Source organism: Phodopus roborovskii, unplaced genomic scaffold, assembly GCF_943737965.1.
Source record: "Phodopus roborovskii unplaced genomic scaffold, PHOROB, whole genome shotgun sequence".
Taxonomy (NCBI): Eukaryota; Metazoa; Chordata; class Mammalia; order Rodentia; family Cricetidae; genus Phodopus; species Phodopus roborovskii.
In genome coordinates this window covers 19,181,350-19,199,583 of record NW_026126459.1, presented here as the reverse complement: position 1 = coordinate 19,199,583, position 18,234 = coordinate 19,181,350, and the positions used below count along the sequence as shown (strand labels likewise).

At 40.8% G+C, this 18,234-nt stretch overlaps 1 protein-coding gene across 1 annotated transcript in view; it reads left to right on the top strand.

Moving 5' to 3' along the window:
* Positions 1–2,034: 2,034 nt before the first annotated feature.
* Dbx2 (developing brain homeobox 2) overlaps positions 2,035–18,234 on the top strand; it is a 29,940-nt gene continuing 13,740 nt past the window's right edge. The window contains 4 exon segments of the mRNA XM_051189738.1: positions 2,035–2,080; positions 2,083–2,178; positions 2,181–2,564; positions 16,820–16,915. Of these exon segments, the coding sequence (XP_051045695.1) occupies positions 2,050–2,080; positions 2,083–2,178; positions 2,181–2,564; positions 16,820–16,915 (607 nt within the window). The 5' untranslated portion in view covers positions 2,035–2,049.

The window sequence follows — 18,234 nt, the reverse complement described above, 5'->3', positions numbered from 1 at the left end:
CTGATAGAAGAACTTGTAAGTCCTTTTGAACAAGATAAGATAATAATGGTTGTTGAAGAAAATAAGACAACAATGGCTCATTGGAAAAAACAAAACAAAAAAAATCCAAAAACTTTTGCAAAATCACGTACTCAAGCCTTAGCCAGGTTTCTCCCAGTTCTCCTCCTAACTTACACTGATTCTACCCTCTTGCTCCTATCCTCAACAAATAACCTCATCTTGAACTTCATGCTAACCATGACTGGAATTTGATCAGACTAATAGTAGCATCACTCCCTGAGATGCTTTAAAGCAAAACACCGTGCAACAACTCTAAGAGTGGGGGGACAAATGCATCATTACCAATAAGGAAACTGATCTAATGGAAGACAAAACCACTATCCCGAGTGTTCACTGCAATCTGTGTAACAACCCACCCCTTAACTCATTTGCTGTTTTTTTTTTTTTTTTTTTTTTCTTCATGAGTTTGGGTCTATTGGCTGGATCTTTTGCTCTGGGCTATGCTGATTCATTCGGCTATCATCAGTGGGGATCTTGAGGTAGTTCAGCTTCTCTCCATCCCCTTCTACTGGGTTTTTGTCACATCACCACTGTGCTAAAACTGCTACCATATTAGAAAGCAGTGGCAACTCTGTGAATTTGACTATGGAAGGTGATCTTTGAGGAGAGATCTTTATTAAAATATTTTATGTATTTGGTGTCCACATAAAGTAACCAACTCACCAAAAGGTGAATTGAAACAACAGCAACAAACTAGTGTTGGTGTGTGTGTGTGTGTGTGTGTGTGTGTGTGTGTGTGTGTGTATTTCATGACACTTGTGTAGAACTCAGAGGACAACGTTTGGGAGTCAGTTATCTCCTACCATGTGGGTTCCAGAGATCAAACCTAGGTCATCATTATTGATGACAAGTGCCTTTACCCATCAAACCATTTTGACAGCCCCCAAAAGATGAAATCTGAAAAAGAAGAGTAGCTTCCTAACCTGACAATTCAAGATGGGCTTTTAAGTAAATTGAAATCAAGCCCAGATTATTTTTAGTGCAAGAAATGAAACCAGGCATGTGACTGCAAACTTTGCAGAAACTCTAATAAAGTCTTATCCTAAATAAATACATCTAAATTAGGGAAGGAGAGTAAGTGTTAATTGGAGTCACAGTTTTAACACTCCATTGACAGTTTCCAAAGTCAGAGGCTTTTAAAGTCTTGTAGTTAAAATACCGCCCCCCCCCCACACAAACTTTCCATCTGGCCATTCCCCAGAAAGAGTTAACTAAAAAGTTTTCAGACAAAAAGCACAGCATAACTCTAAATAATGTAGTATTTTTGTCTCTACCTCTCTCTTTAGAGAAATACCCCATTGGCAATGGTTACAGAATAAGATCTTTTTTTTTTTTAAAAAAAAATATTTTATTTTTAGTTAAATGTCCTTTTGTGGGTTTGTGCACTGTGTGTAGGTGCCTGTGGAGGTCCTAATAGGGCACCCAACCCCTGCAGCTGGAGTTGCAAAGGCTGCTGGGAACTGAACTCAGGTCCCCTGTTACAACAGCAAGCCTTGTAACCCACTGAGCTATCTATTCAGCCAGGAGCTCTGCATTAGATCAAAACTGACTTTTCTAGACCGAAAGTATACCCCTCTCTTCAGAATCCTTAAATCGTATCTTATTAAACGGTAACCCGAGAAGAGTCACTGGAAACAAATTTTGCAAAATATCTAAGAAAAAGTTCTTACTTTCTTCTTAAAGCACAGCCACCCATAAAACCTGCAAAAGAGCTATCACATGGTATCCATGTCAACATTTTCCACACTTCCTAATGGCAAGGCGTTTCAGTGGACCCAGTTCATGTCCCCTAGAAGTTCATGACAACCAGTATCAGAGCCCAGGGCTCTAGCACCAGGGTCAGGGCTTGGCAGGCAGAGTGGCAGAGCCCCTTTCCCGTCCCCTCCACGCCCATCTCCTCAGCAAGAGTCCCCTCCCCTCGCTGGAGCCTGGACTCTCATTGCCCTCATTGTTGGCCGCATCTGTCACTTTGTGGGCAGGATGACATGAATGGATGGGCCGGACACACCTTCCGTCGTGGTGTGAAAACCCTGTCCTGATCTGCAGACTGCTCTGGGACTCTGCCAGAGGCGCCGTCAAGGGCCCGGGACGCACCCCTCCGCCCTGATCCCGTCCGGGTCCCAGTCCCCCGCACACTCGCTCCCCGCCTCTCTCCAAGCAGCGGGCGCGTACCATGCTACCCAGCGCTGTGGCGGCCCAGGCCGGAGCCTACTGGGATGTGGTGGCTTCCTCGGCACTCCTCGGCCTCCCCGCTCCGGGCTTCGGCAGCCTGGGCAAGAGTTTCCTGATCGAGAACTTGCTGCGCGCAGGGGCCGGACCCACGCATGCACCCCCGCCCCCTCGCCCCGCGCCGGGTCCCGAGTGTCCGCAGCTGAGGCCATTGCCTGCCAGTCCAGTGCCGCTCAAGCTGTGCCCGGCTGGGCCCTATGGTGCGCGCTGGGCCTTCCAGATGCCCTGCCGGGCTCCAGGGGACCAAGACAGTGCCTTCCAGCCCTCAACCCCAGGTGAGCTTTGGTCAAGGGGAACCTGGGTCCAAGAGAGCCTGGACCCAGAAAGTCCCAGTCCCAGGGAGCCCCAGCCCTGGGGAGCCTCGATCCAGGAAGCCTCAGTCCCAGGGAGCCTCGATCGGGGGAGCATCGGTACCGGGAAGCCTCTACCCAGGGGAACTTCAGTCCAGGGGAGCCTCGATTCAGGGGAACCCCAGTCCAAGGGAACCTCAGCCTAGGGGAGCCTTGGTTCCAGAGGTGCCTCAGCTCTAAGGGAACCTCAGCCCAGGTTAGCCCTGCCTCTAGCCCACATGCGCCAAAGCAGTTTCCACCGGTGAGCCTGGCGCAGCTCGCGGTGAGTGCTCGCTGGGATGACCCACTGCAGTAAGCTGAGCAGGGGGTGCAGATGCCACTTGTGGAGTCAGGAGTCTGATATCTTTTCTTTGCATCCCACCCAGCCCTCCGCATTCTAGCCTCCTTCTTCAACAGGTGGCTGGGCTACCTGGGCAGATTAGTTTCAGCAGGGATACTCAAAGAGTTTAGGGATTTCTAGCTGGATGGCTTCTGTCCCCAAGGTCAGCACTGCATCTCCAGAAAGTTGTTGGCAGGATGGTGTGTCAGACTTAAGCAGCTAGAGACCTTGCCTCTGCCTTGGTGGGGGTCTGATGGTTTGAAAAGAATTACACAACTTTGGACTTCCGTTAACACAGTTTAGATCTCCTGAGGTGTAAAGATCAAGGCTACAGCTTGCTTGCATCCTTCTGAGCTAGCTGATAAATTGTTGGACTGGAAACTGAAACAGGAAGTTCACCTATAAACAGGAATTTGCTGAGAGAAGGGCTCTTCAAGTTTACTGATATTTTTAATAATTGAATATATTTTATTTAAACCCATAAATATTTATATTTTTACTGAATAAAACCTAACCGTTAGTGGGATTTGGAGGAAAGCTGCAGGCAGTTGAGTTAAATACGAAGTAAAGCCACACATTAACAAAGTCTAAAAGGGACTGGGAAACTGAGATCGAGTTGGATTATTATTATTATTTTATTATTTTTACTGTGTCCTTAGATGGTCTTGACTCATTCTTTTAATCCCGGTGAGTTTGCCCAGAATGACTAACTTACATGCCTTTCAGCGGTTTCCATTGTCCTAGCAAACTGCCAGGTCAAATTTATTGCTAATGGCTTTATAGAATTTAGTGTGTTTAGAACCTGTCCCGGTCTTTCACTTGAAATGGCTACAAACAGAATGGAACAAATGAAATTATTAACACCGGTCTCTTTCATGGAGCGTAGAACTTAAATGGTGGGAAAGCCCTTTGCACCCCGGGAGAGGCAAGCTCAAGTGAAGGAAAGGTCTATGTGCCTTGGAAATGTTTGTGTGCCTAGGAAACGTGAGTGGGCAGCTCTTTTTGAAATATTGTAAATATTATATAGAAAAAAATGTAAAATAGGTTCACATGACCACAAAGAAGTAAATATTTTCACAAAAATAACATTTGTTTTTCAAGACAATTTGGGGACTTGCACGTTTAGAATTGTGCTCAGAGAAGTTAGTTTTAAAGAATTTTTAAATTGCTGGTGATTGACTTCTGGATGTTCAAAACTACTTAGCCTTTGTTGACTTTTCAATGGTTAAACTAGGTGCAAATTAGCAGGGACAACTCAGTAAGCCACAAAGTAATTTTGTATACATATTCATTTCTCTCCAAATGCTATAATTAGTGGAGAAGGGGTTCCCAACATCATTTATTTTACAAGAACATATTTATCCTGGTATACTTTCTCAAGAGTCCAAGTGCAAAAAAGTGAGGTTTTTAAAGTAATTAAGAGAGCATCATTTGAAATGCTCTACTATAGTTTAGATGTATGTTTTCCCAAATGACTTGTTCAATCCCCATTGAGGATTGCATCTTTTCCTAGGTTAATTTTTATAAACAAGCAACCCTTTGTTTCAAAATGCATTTTTTTTTTTTTTTTTTTTTTTGTGAAGAAAACATCCACCTTTTCAAACTAGAAAAATATCTAAAGAGAGGGAGGGGGAAGAAAGGAAACTCTGTAAGTCCGTGACCAAAATAATTTAGAAGAGAAAGCAGTCTTCCAAACACTGCCTCCATTCTAAATGACCCTGCCCTGTCTCGGTAAATGCAGGCCCTTCTTCATCTAGCAAATGTGAAGTTGTAAAGTGACAGTAGCTTTAAAGATCATCTGGAGATCAGGTAAGGGGGTGTGGCTGCTGTCACTCCCACAACTGGGGGTTGACCTCACAGTCTCCTACATGCTGTGCAAGCAAATGCTATATATATCAAGGTACATCCACAGCCTATGACTGCCATTCCATAGAGTTCTTAGAAGAGCTATTACCCCTCCCACAAAGATAACAGTAGATTTCTTTGGGAAATAATCAGTGAAGTATGTATTAGTTTGTTTTGGTTTTTTGTTTTGGTCAGCAGTGGAGACTGAATTCGGGCCTTATGCATGGTAGGCAAGCATCCTACCATTGACTTGCATCTGAAACCCTTAAACACAATTCCTGTGTCTTTGCTTTATATATTGACTTGGGAAAGAATCATCAAATGTGATTAAAAATAATTTTAACAAATCGACTACACTTATTTTTTGCCGACCTTAATTTGTTGACTACTCTAAATGAACTGGTAAGAAATTACTCCTGTTGTTTTATATAGATCACACTGTCTAAAATCGCTGGTCTGTTCCATGGTTTATATTTTTGCTTCACTACTTTGGTTATATACTATTGATTACACCATATAGTTCATTCATTCAGCAAAGCTTGAGGTCTGTCATGTGTCAGGCTCTGTTCTAGGTGATTGGCTGAATAAGCAGTGACTTATTTCTGCCCTTGTGGAGTTACAGTCCATGCTCTTAGTTTCCAGTCATTTTCACAATGCTTAGCTTCTTTAATTCTCATAGTAGGCCCGAAGGTAGCTATTGGCATGGCAATTGTTTTCTATAACAAAATTATTTTACTTGCTAATTTTGTTTTTGTCCTAAGTGCAACTTTCAATGTGAATGGACTCCCAAAAGAGAGAGAGAAAAAAATACCCTCAATCTTCAGTCTGCTACCGTGGGTTCATCTTGTGTTGACTTTAGGGAGAGCTCAGGGAATCCAACCAAGGGAATAATCAGGGAAAAGTTTGCAGCTGTGAAAGGGCTTGGCCTCCTCAGGTCAGGGCTGAGAGGAGAGCTCCTTAGTCCCCCAAATCAGCAAGTTTGAACACCTTGGGGGAAGAGGCTCTGACTAATAAGTTGTCCACACCAAAAGGACATTTCTGAAGGCTCGAGGGAGACACCTTTACTGACAGCAGGCAATCAAAATCACCTCTACTTTTTATCCGAAAGGAAGATGTTTCTGACCCGAGTTTATTAGTGGGGATCAGGAGGTTTTACAAGAGAAATTATAAATATTAAAGGCAATTATCCAAAGCTCATTATCCTCATCATTGGAAAATACTGTGACTATTAGTATATTTATTTCTTTTTGTATTTAGAAGGGGATCTTGAAATTTACAGAAAAAAATATGAATTTCTCTTAGTTATGAGAATGTCTTGTGAATTTTCTTCTTGGTGGTTGGGCCATCAGTTCTCTTCAAATTAAAAGTAGCTTGCTGCTTATTAAAACCACTTGTGTGCATTTAGAAGGATCAGTAAGCAAATGTTTATTCTGGACAAGTGAGTTAAACATTCTTTAAGTTGTCTTAACATATATGTTGAATTGTGTAGCCCAGAAAAGCAAAATTGGTGCCACTTATTTTTTCTGTAACTCATCTGGGGTTTCTTTTTAGTGTCAGCATTAAACATGTTTTCTGACTGCTTCATCCATCTGTCATCCAGAAAATTGTTGACCTACTAATTCTTCTCTCTGTCTCATCACCTACTTGCACTTGCATCATGCATTCACAATGCATTTTATTCTCTCTTCATTGAGACACACCAACACTCTGACTCTATAAAACTGTTTTAGGCTTGGCAACGGATAGCTCAGCCGACTTTATTGATAAAGTCTAGCTTTATTTTTGGCCAGTTAAAGATTGGACCCTGGAATGTTAATGATGCTGAAGAGAACCAGGGCAACAAGTGTGTGGAATTCAGAATGAGACTGATGGCCCCATTGAAGCAGTTTCTTGCTCTGGCCATTGGCTCTGCCATCTTCTGTTGTGAATATCTTAATATATCTTCCTAGTTTTGTAACCAGATTAGCATGTCCTTGTGGTTAACATATACATGACTTACACAACCCATGCAAAGTTCTGAGCAAATTTTGTTGCATAGTCTCCAAGCTAATCAACACCTTTAGGTTCAAGGAACAGTCCTTATCATGAGTAGCACTAACAGGTCCTTTACTTTAATGCTGATGGAGAAAGCCACATTCCTGAAAAAAAATCTGACTTGAAAATGGTCCATGTGCATTTGCCTTGCTCCCAACCTCAGCACATGCATGTCTCCCATCAGTCAACATGCATGACCGAAACTTCAGACAAGCGAATCTTAATGGACACTTGCATGGATAACCACTTCTATTTATTAGCACAGCAGGAATAAATGCAGCAGACAAGATTAGTTTTAATTTCCATGTAGTTCCCACTTCAGTGACTTCATGGGCAAAGAGGAACAATGACTTGAATGCTTAGAACATAGGTTTAAAAACAGTAGTAGAAGGTTTATGGCTGCACCAGATAAGAATGCCACTTGTGCTAGGCAACTTGAGATGGCCAAGGGTGACTTTTGTCTTTCCCTCAGAACTAGGCAAGTGCTATATCTGTCTCGTCTGTATCTATTTGTGTCAGATTCCTTTGTCCTCCTCCTCCTGTGCTGCCTCCTTTCTCTTCTTGTGCTTGTCAGAAAGCATCTCTGATTACTACAAGATATTTGTACTTAGCCACATAGAAATGATGGCAACATGTCAGTAAAGGACGACTGTGCATAATTTCTGTTTAGTAATTGTGTTCTAAGTTTCTTTCTGATTCTTTGATTGCAAAGCCTGTACACAAGGAATATTTTTATTAAAATGTCTAAACAAAGGCATCTCTTTTTTTCAAAAGAGTATTGCTTTATTTATTCTGTCATCCACCTTTTAACTTAGGGTTTCTATTGTTGTGAAGAGGCACCATGACCATGGTACCTCTTATAAGGAAAACATTTAATAGGAAAGGCTTGCTTATAGTTTCAGAGGTCAGTCCATTATCAAAATGGTGTGGAGCACGGTGTTATGCAGGCAGACATGGTGTAGTGGCAGAGAGTCCTTACATCTTGCAGGCAACAGGAAGTCAATTGTGACACTGGGAGGTATTCTGAGCATGGGAAACCTCAAAGAAAGTGATGCACTTTCTTCAACAAGGCCATACACACCCCAACAAAGCCACACCTCCTAATAGTGCCACTCCCTATGAGAGTATGGGAGCCAATTACATTCAGACTACCACAACTAACAAATTTGCATTCTTGACATTGCCTATAATTTTAGAGTCCATCTTATTTATTTTGATTTTTGAGACTGAATCTCACAGCATAACCCATTCTGGCTTGGCACCCTTTCTATCTAGAACTTTTCCATTTTGTACAGATTTATATCTTTGAACCCTTGCTCCTCTTGCCTCAGCCTCCTAAGTGCTGAGATTATAGTCATGAACCACCATGCCTGGAATAGGTAACCCTTCATCTCCCCCAACCCTTTTAAAACTTGATTCACCACTTTTAAAGTTTTCTCTGACTCGAACTTCCCTACACCTATGTATACATAAAGTGAAGTGTACAACTTTAAAGTCAGTATAAATAAGTTTTCCTTCAAATGCACCTGGCATTTGCCAGGAGTAAAGAGGGAAATGTTAAACTGAAACAATATGATTTGTTTCTAAGAATGCTTGTTAGAACCTTCATTTGAGGCTTCGTTAGATCATTCTTCTGTTTTATACACTCTGAGTAAGAAATTGGATTTTTGCCTTACATATAACATGCTTTCTGGACCCTTGTATATTTTATTCCAATGTACTTTATTTCACTTTCAGTAATGTTTCCACTTTTAATGAAATCTCCACCTTTCATTCTTTTTAGCCTCCAGTCAGTACTTAACTTGGCAAAGCTGAGCGATTCATCACTTTATATATGGTTAGCATAACTCATTTCCTTTTTAATAGCATTATTCATTTTGTCAACCAGCTATTAGTTGTGAATAGATCAGGGGCATATTTTTTGTGAGTTATGTGAACAGTAAACTGTAGGCACTAAAATTCTCTCTGAAGTCAAAGATCAAAAAGCTGCTATAAGTTTTTAGACCTTTGTTTCAGAATTATAGCATATAGGAGAAGGAAAGGAAAAAAATGGGAGAAAGAAAATAAGTCAAGAAGTCTGAGCCTTTTGTGTATGTTGTTAAATATTTAATAACTTTCTTGTTTATAAATATTCTTGAGAAGACAGGATTTTTGGTTTTCTGTTTCATGTGCTCTTGACATCCTTAATTTTGTTAATTCTAAGTGACCATTGTAAGTAGAATGTGTGATATATTTCTACTAATCCTATTGAAGACTCCAAATTTCTTGCTTTTTAAAACTTTAAATCTCAAATACTTCGTAAATTAAAATATGCGTTGGAGTAAGTTCTCTTTTGAGCTATAAGCTCAGTGAGAGAAGAAAGCCATGACAGCTGGCAGGTTGCTAATAGACTATCTCAAACTGGACCTAGGCACATCCAACAACTCTATAGGTGCACTGAGTCTGAAGTCCAAAAAGCCCTCCAAGTCTTGAAAGAGGACGGGGCAGGGTCATACTATGGGTTTACCTATATTCTATAGGTGCTTTGCATTTCAGATAGAATCTCAAAAATTGTTGTAGATGTCATGTGACTCACAAAGCCCAGAATATTTACTTTAAGGTTCATGAAAGTTTGTCAACCCTTCATCCAAAGCATAAATGGCAAGTTGGGGATATTTTAATGTATCAAGTCATTATCTGAGCCCTACAAAATCTTCCATGATTTTAAGGTTTGGATTCAAGGGCTTCATGGTACTTACTAACTGTGTAGCCCAGAGTGGTTCAAGATGCCTCATTTTGAAATGAGAGCAGAAGTTAGCATCAGCATTTAATTTTCAAGCACTTACCTCAAAAGCAAGTGGTAAGACACAGGGAAAGAGGTGAAAGCTGTTTCCTCTAGTTTATCATAGATAAAATACTATAGGAATCCACATAGGCAGTTTGTAGATTAGAAACAAAGAAAGAAAGAAAAACAAGTTTATTCACTTTTGGCCCTTCTGTGTGCTGCCTGAGCTGAGTTGAGTGTTTCTTAATGGGAACCTCTTGAGGTTGTGGCTGGATGTTCAAGCCCCATGGGCTGCATGTCCAAGGTACCACCCACATGACTGGCAGTGATTGGGTGTTCAGCTGGAGCTTGTCATCAAGATTTGGATTCTTTAATGTCCTGACCTTTTTATTGCATGGTTTCTGGACTCCAAATGGGAGAGTTCTGAAAACAAGCCCACATGGTTTGAGACACTGGACTTTCTGGAGCCTCTAACTAAACACGGCAGGTCTTGGAAAGTTTTGAAACGCTGCCCTGCCAACAGCATGATTGAGAAAGTCACCATCTGACCTTCCAGAGATGAACAAATAGACTCCACTTCTCAGTAGTGGGGAGTCCATCACACCACTGTAGCCATTTAAAATCTGTCAAGAGGGATAGTATGATACCTACTGGACCCAGCCTCTGAGTAGACCTGTGCAGTAATTGATCATAGAGTGATAAATAGCTGGAGCTCAGGGAGACTTCACAGAGGTGACAGTATGGGAGCTACCCATGCCATTGTTTAAAAGTATTCTCCTGTGTAACGCCTACTTTGTACTATAAAGAACTATACTCTCTCAAATTCAGCTCATTTTCTTGGAGCTGTGTAATGGACCATGGTGAGACAGCAGAGTGACCCTGGAGTCCTGTGGTGGTCACAAAGATCTAGTGTGCTTTCAGGGAAGCCAGGCAATCCACTTGCTGCTCTTGGATCAAGATATTGGTGGAAGTATCTAAATATATGCTTACTAGTACCTGTTGCCACAGTGTGGTGTCACAAGGCAGGACTTTTAGGACACTTAAATACCCAACCACCACTATTCAGTGAGCATTTCAAATATAGCTTTCTTCCTATAACCAGGCTAGTCTGGGAAATACAAATTATCCCTTTGACTGGAGCTAGAATGAAAACACATGCTTTGGGATTAAGGCCTTTGTCTTAGCAGTGATAGGTAACTGTTCTTACTTATACTTTGTACTACTGTTCATTCCTTTGACCTTGTCAAAGCTCGACTGGTATCCTTAACCTGCTCTATCCCATTCCTTCGTACATGTGACCTTTCCTAACTAGAACACCTTTTTATTCTTTTGTCATTCTGAGTGCTTTTCAAAGGGCGGTTCAAAGATGCTTTTCATACTTAAAGACACCCTTAGCCAAATGTATGTATGTATGTATGTATGTATGTATGTATGTATATGTATATGTATATATGTATATATATATTAACATAAGATATAATATCACTCATTTGTACAGTTCAGAGTGCAGGGATTGTGGGTGTCTAGCTCCTTGCTTAAGAATTTCAGTCAAAGTCTGGGCTATACAGATAATTCTAATGCATATTCATGTCTGAGAACCATTGTCTAGGGTAACAGTACGAATTCTTAACTTTTATCTTTATGGGGCATGCATCAGGTCTGATAGAACAAAAGCAATTTGGAGTGCTGGCAGATTTTTGCCTGTGACCTGTAAATTCATAAAAAAGCAAAAAACAAATTCTTCAAGGAATAGGAATTTTCCCTTTTTGTCATTGCAGTCCTGGCAGACAGTGCAGAGTTTGTTACCTGATAGACTGCAACTCATATTTGACATGGACTTAAAGGGCCAAATCAAGCAAGTTGCATTTCGCTGAAATTAGCTTCTCATGAGTCATTCTCACATAAGAAGACCTATTATTTTCTGTCTGTAAATTGCTTGAAGCAAAACCCCAGAATGCTAGCTTCTGTTGTTTCCTGGGTACCAGAAAAGTAAGGGATGACCTTCCTTATTTCCCTGCTGACTGAAGGCAAAATTTGCAACTGGATCACACAAATGGATTGCTTCAAATGGACTGTGAGACAGCACACATGAAAGCTCATTTTAGTCCTTAGGCCTGACTGTCCCTGGATAGAGCTTTGCTAGCCCTTAAAGCTTTGTCTTTGGGCCCACCCTAGTCTAGACAGTCTCTTCCACTGTGTGCTATTTCTGAGTTGCAGTTTAGATTTCTTTTTATTCCAAGTGCCTGAGAACCTGGCACTTGAAGGATGTCTTAAAAACGTTGGGAATTTTATTCTCCATTATACTTTTCCTACAAGTTTTTGTTTGGTTGATTTTATATATTGGCTTAGTAAGTAAGTTTTTTCCACCTCTTCTCAAATGTACTGTGCAGTTCACACAGATTGTGATGGGCTCCCAGGACTTATTTGAAAATCTCACTGGTGAGCTTTTGGATTCCTTCTGGGAGAAGTCTCTTAAGTCAGTCAGTACCACATCTTGCAGGATTTGCTTTCTCACCGTTTAGACAGACATTGTAATTTTCTGTCAGTAAATAAGAATGAAAGTTGTCTTAGGCTGTGGGATACTTAATGACCAATCCATGTACTTAGTAGTGTTTTCTTTTAAAAGGATGCTTCACCTTTAAATCAGCTGTAAGTGCTTAATTGAACGTTGTAACTGAATATTGTAGTTGACTGATCATTGTGGTGAATTTGTTTCTTCAAATTAGCAGAATACCTGGTAAAAGAGTGTGGAGGAGGGGGGGGGGGAAGGGGAAACTGTGGTTGAGATGCAAATTAAATGAATACATTTAATTAATTAAAAAAAGAGTGAGCAAGGAAAGCTCATGAGTTTTGTGTGTGATGCTTAAACTTTGGCTTTTTGGATGTAGATAGATTCCAGGTTAGACACAAAAAGTTTAACTTATTTTGTTTATAACTTAAGTTCCCCAATAGAAGCAGGAAGTTAGGTGTGTGGGTGTGCTATGGAATCAGAAATGTCCTGCTGAGAAGGCATAATCTTGTGGCTGTGCTACCTGACCTCAGGCCATCTGCTTTTATCTCATGGGAATCTGGAAATATTTCCATTTTCTAGACTCCAGCTCTTACCTAGTAACTGGTCATGTCCCTACCCTTCTAGCTAATACTAGGTCCTTATGTGAAAATCAAGATGATTTATTTTGCTCTTTTTTTAACATTTTTGAAAGAATTCTGTCACATTCCAGATGCCTGTCCCTTTGAAGTCCAGTGTCAATGAGTGGAGAGAAAATGTGCTAAATTCATGACCAGTCCAGGGCCAGCATAGGACAAGTACTCTCCAAACACCATCACTAAACCAACCAGCCAGGGAGCCTGCTGTGACAATTGGTGAAATAACAGCATCCAGCCTCCAGGGACAGAATCTGAAATGTTTATCAAGGATTAAATTGCCCTTTTCCTGCCTTTCCCAGAGCATCTTCAAAGCAATCGCTAAGGGCTTAAAGGTTTTCACACATCTGTCAGCCTAACACTTGCTTTTGTCAGCCTGTTTGCCTTTTACTCATGGCTTCAAAAAAAGAGTACACTGTTTACAAATATTAACAGTGTAATGTGTATTTTAAACTATGGCGCTATTTTACATGTTGATTGCCTGTGACCGCTCAGTGCTCTTGCCGTCACAGACTCAGAAGGACTGGTGCTTGACTTCTGTCAGAGGCCAAAAGAGAGCACTTAATTGGAATTTCACAGCAATTTCCACATAAACCAGCTTAAATAAGGTGTATTTATGTACAGCAATCAAGAGCTGACTAATCTCCTGCTAAGTATGTGTGTCCAAGAGATGATGGGAGTGCTGAAACATTCTGCACAGTAAATAAACTGCCAGGCTAGCCATGTCCCGTGGGAGCCAGCTCCCATTGCCCCAGCTAGAATTACTACTGTAGATTTTGATTATATTTCTGTCATTACAGATTTTGGTGTCATTTTGTTTACAAATTTCAAATGGAGCAACGTGGGGCAGCATAGCGGTGGTTTAACTTCAGATCAGATGCTTTCAAACCACATTTATCACACATGAGTTGAATTGGTGTTTTGTCTCATGTAAACAAATGGTTTTTAATCCATTATTTTTTCCATTGTTAGTGCTATATCTTAAGACTGGGGAACATTTTATTTTTTTTTAGAATAGGAAAATGTACACTTTATTTATACCTTGCTTTATTTTGTTTTATGTCTATACTTGAACAAAACCCAAATGGACATACACAGTTTTGATGCATTCAGATAACATGGAAATTGTTTAACTTTATATATCTAATTGCAACATTGTTGAAGCTTCCTTTTTTTTTTCTACCTAGTAAAAACAAAGAAGAGCCTAAAAGCACAATAGCCCTGATTAATTATGTAAAGAATGGTCACTTTGGAGAGGTAGTAAGTTAAAAGCAATGCTTTTCCATCTAGAAATACATTACCATTTTCAAAGTGCTTCACTATCCACAGTAGTAATGGAAATACTATCTACCTAAAAATGCCATACTCTTCTTTAACTGTCTTTTGAGATTTTCATACATGGCTATTGTATTTACATCATTTCCAGCCCATACTCTCTGCCTTCAACCACACCCAAATCTTCCTACCTCTCAACTTCATTATTTCTTCTTAAACTATTATTATGACACACACACACACACACACACACACACACACACACACACACCACACACACACACAGGCTGAGTCCCTTCAGTGCTGCTCATAAGTGTGTGTCTTTAAGGCAGGCCACTTGGGATTGGACAACAAGTGAGTCAGCTTGTCCCTGGAGAAGACTGATTCTCCCTCTTTTGTAAGATGCCAGTTGCCTGTAGCTCTTCATTTAGGGGTGGGGCCTTCTTTGACTTTCCCCATCCATGCTGGAATGCCAACTGGTGTAAGGAGTACGGTTTTCCATCTGCCGCCGCTGGTCTTGTCCTGCTGCCTCACCAGCCCCAAATAATGTACAGAGACTTTGTATTTGATACAATGTTATTGGCCAGGTGTTAGTTTTTTATTGGCTAGCTCTGTCTTAATTATTAACCCATTTCTATGTATTTCCATGTGGTCTTACCGAGAGCGGAGGAATGGCGGTTCTGTTCTCTCCAGGCTCTCCATCCTGACTCCTTTTTACTACTTTCTATTTCCTCCTTGTCTCCTAGACCCACCTATCTTGCTTTCCTATTGGCCAACAGTGCTTTATTCATTAACCAGTATTAGAAACATATACAGAATGACATCTCCCATCAAACTGGTGTCATTATACAAATCTTGTTTAGTAGCAACATTAAGACTTCATGGATTACTCTTATAATACAAATTGTAAAACTCATATAAAAGCATTTATCATTTCTGAGGTGGTTTATGGTCAACACTAGAACAATCCATAATAGAAATGAAGCTTTTTAAAAATAACTTTGGAAAACCAAAATAATTTGTCATTTAGTGTCTTTGCTTAGTTTCAAATTTTAAAACACTTTATTTTTTTCAGAAATTTATTTTAAAAGTAAAGACATTAATATTGACATCTCAATATTGTTTGATAGGAGGCATAGATACTGGTTTCCTTCCAAGTAGTTTACAATTTTAAGGCCCTCATGATCCTACAAATACCATATTTTTTCTTGGGCAATCTATTTGCTTTGTCATACCCTTTAAAGAAATTCATTCAAATAAATACATGCTGTTCTGGTTGTTAAGAGTGCACGTCTGAAAATACTGTGTTTTTAAAAAGCTGTGTAGGCATATCAAATCAAAATAAGAGTCCCTAGTATGGTCCAGAATTAGAAAGATGTTGCCATGTGAAGACAAGAGAAAATATTAAAAAGAAATCTTTATTTTCATATTGAGATTTGGATTTCAAAGTCATCAATCTCAAGATAACGTATTTGAGGGCATTCTGGGGAGAAGAATGAAGTTAATGTTTTCATTCCTGTTTTCTTAGATTAGGGAAGTTTCCTGTTCTTTGTATTAAAGACCATTTATTCAATTCTTAAAAGTCTGATTATCTGGTTGTGAGCCCAGCTTCCAGCCCCTATCTATTTATAATATGTCACGTAATGATGCTGTGTACCTCAGAGTAAAAACAGGTGCCTCACTTCAGGAAATGGTGACTTCTCCATATTTATACTGTACTAAATGCATTTTATTAAAGGACGTGGTATGTAAAAGGTGGCATTTAACCAGACTTGGCACTTAGTTCCTAATAACAATAGCTATTAGATTCTATGATAGTTTTCATAGCTGTTTTTCTATGGAGTGAGGAATGAAGTTCAAATTTTTAAAAATATTATATTCAATTAAAATGATCGTTGTGGCTATGATGGTGTAGTCAAAATGCCAGAACAACATGTGGTAATAATAACACAACCTTCATGATTGTTTAGATACCTAATTAGGCCTCTTCCCCATGTGTGCAGGATCCCATGAACGTCTCTTAATAGCCTTATGAGTCATGTGTTTGCACCAATTGAGCAAAACAGAATTAGGGATGACCCACTACAGTGTGAATATGCTTTCAGGTAACTGGATTTACCTTGAGAGACCATGCAATTTTTCTTTCATACTTTAAAACAAGTGATGGGGATGGGAACCAGTGCTTTTATTAAGGAACAACTGTTCAGTAAATTGACTCTCACCATCTTGGGAACCCAGTTAACTTCATCTTTCATAGAATGTGGACATGAACACTGATGTGATATAATCTCTTCAAAAGACCAGGCACTTAAATTGTTTCTTGGTAAGTGGAACATTTAGAACCATGTCATTTAATTTTGTCCTCCTTAGGCACAAGAGCCTCTTTAATTTTAAATTAATCAGATCTGAAGATTTAGTATCTATTCATGCTAGCCATATTTGAGCTTGGCAATTACACTTGGCCAGAAGCTGCCAGGTTGGCAGGGCAGGTGTAGATGTGTCCATCATTGTAGATGTTCCTCGCCTTTTGTCACTCTAGTGTGCCTTGTAGAAATGAACAGTCGCTATTCATTATTTATAATTACAACCACCTGCCTTGAGTCTTTCCACCCGCATCTTCCAAATCCCGAGAAAAGGACTTGGCAAGAACTTTGACACTTCAAAATGACTTTAATTTCAGTACAAGTTAGAACTGAGGTAAGGTTCAGCCATAGAGCGCTTTTACTCGGGGCATTGGGGAAAGCTTGGAGATTGTGTAAAAGAAATGGTTAATCAATAGGATCAATGCTCTCTCTACAGTGCCTTCCAAACCCTTCCTCCTGAACGCCCAGCCATTCTACTCTGCGTGCTGCGGTGGGTCCTGCAGGCGCCCTGCCTCCCCCACAGCTTTTGCAAGTAAGTTTTAACGCTTCATCAGCAATGCCTCAGTTACTCTGTAAACCAAAGCAGCAGGATTTAATGTGCTCAGGGAAGCTAATTGGCAGTGCAGAGGCAAGGAGCTAATGCCTCACTAAAAATCACAGCGACCCTATTCAGGAGGTTTCCAGAGATTATCAAACCTAGGCACAGTGAGCGATTGTGAGAGGGTTTTCGGCCACACTAAGCCCGGAGCTGACATGCCAAGGCAAAGGCTTGTTTTCCATTTGGTATAAAAGATCTTAGGAGGACCAGTTTGGCTCTTTCTGAAATCTGTAGCCTGTCGCCGCACTCCACTGAAGAAAGGGGGAAGGAAAGTGGGCAAAGAGAGTGCACTCTGTGCTGTTTCCAATCAGACTTCAAATGACTCAAAGTCACAGGTCTAGAAAATATTTAGAAACTGAAGACCATAAAGAGGGAGTAAATTATTATCTCTATCTTCCTGAGCAAAAGTGGCAGGGGTTGTAGGGAACGTTTTCAGGGAACTGGTCTCTAAACCTTCTAAAAGCGAAATTCATTTGTGTCTGGGAAAGAGGAGGAGAAAAGGAACAGCACCCTGCGGTGCTGGCACTCTCCCAGGCATACAGGTGTCTTGGGATGTCAGGCAGAGGAAGGAGGCATGCCAAGGAAGGCACCAGCCACACCAGGTGAGAGCGGAGTGAGGGTGAGTCCCAAGCCATGGCCCGATGGCTGTTTTCAACCCCCACGGTCCTGTATGTGTTTATGTGTTTTATGGATGTTTCAGGGGAGCAGTGGCCCTGCCAAACGACTCTGGACTCCCGACAAGCCAGGCAGCAAATGCTGCTGTTTAATGAGCTGCGGTGGTTCTGAGCATCTCTTTAGGGGGCCGATACTTTCCCACAGAGCCCTTTACATGGCCAGGACATGGCTACAATGGGTGACAGACCCGTGACCAATCCTCACTTTTGCTGGACTCATCCACACGCGACCTCACCACGATTTTTCACTCTGCAGATGAACTTTAGGGACCATTTCACAGTGAGAGGGCTTGGGCAAGGGTCATTTGTCCTTTTGTGTGGTCATAAAGCCAGGCTCTGTGTGTCAGCCTTTTCTCCCGCTTCGCATTCCAAGTGAATTTCTGGACACCATTTAAAGCCCTTGACTGAAAAATAAAGCAGTGAATTGAACTGACTTTTATAGACTCATTCCAGCTCATCTTCCCATATAGCCCTGTCCACCTGAAAGGGGATTTAGTGCCTGAGCTGACTGTATATAGGGACTTGCTGAATACACAGGGCCCATTATCAATTGTGGGGATTGTTTATTAACCAGGACTG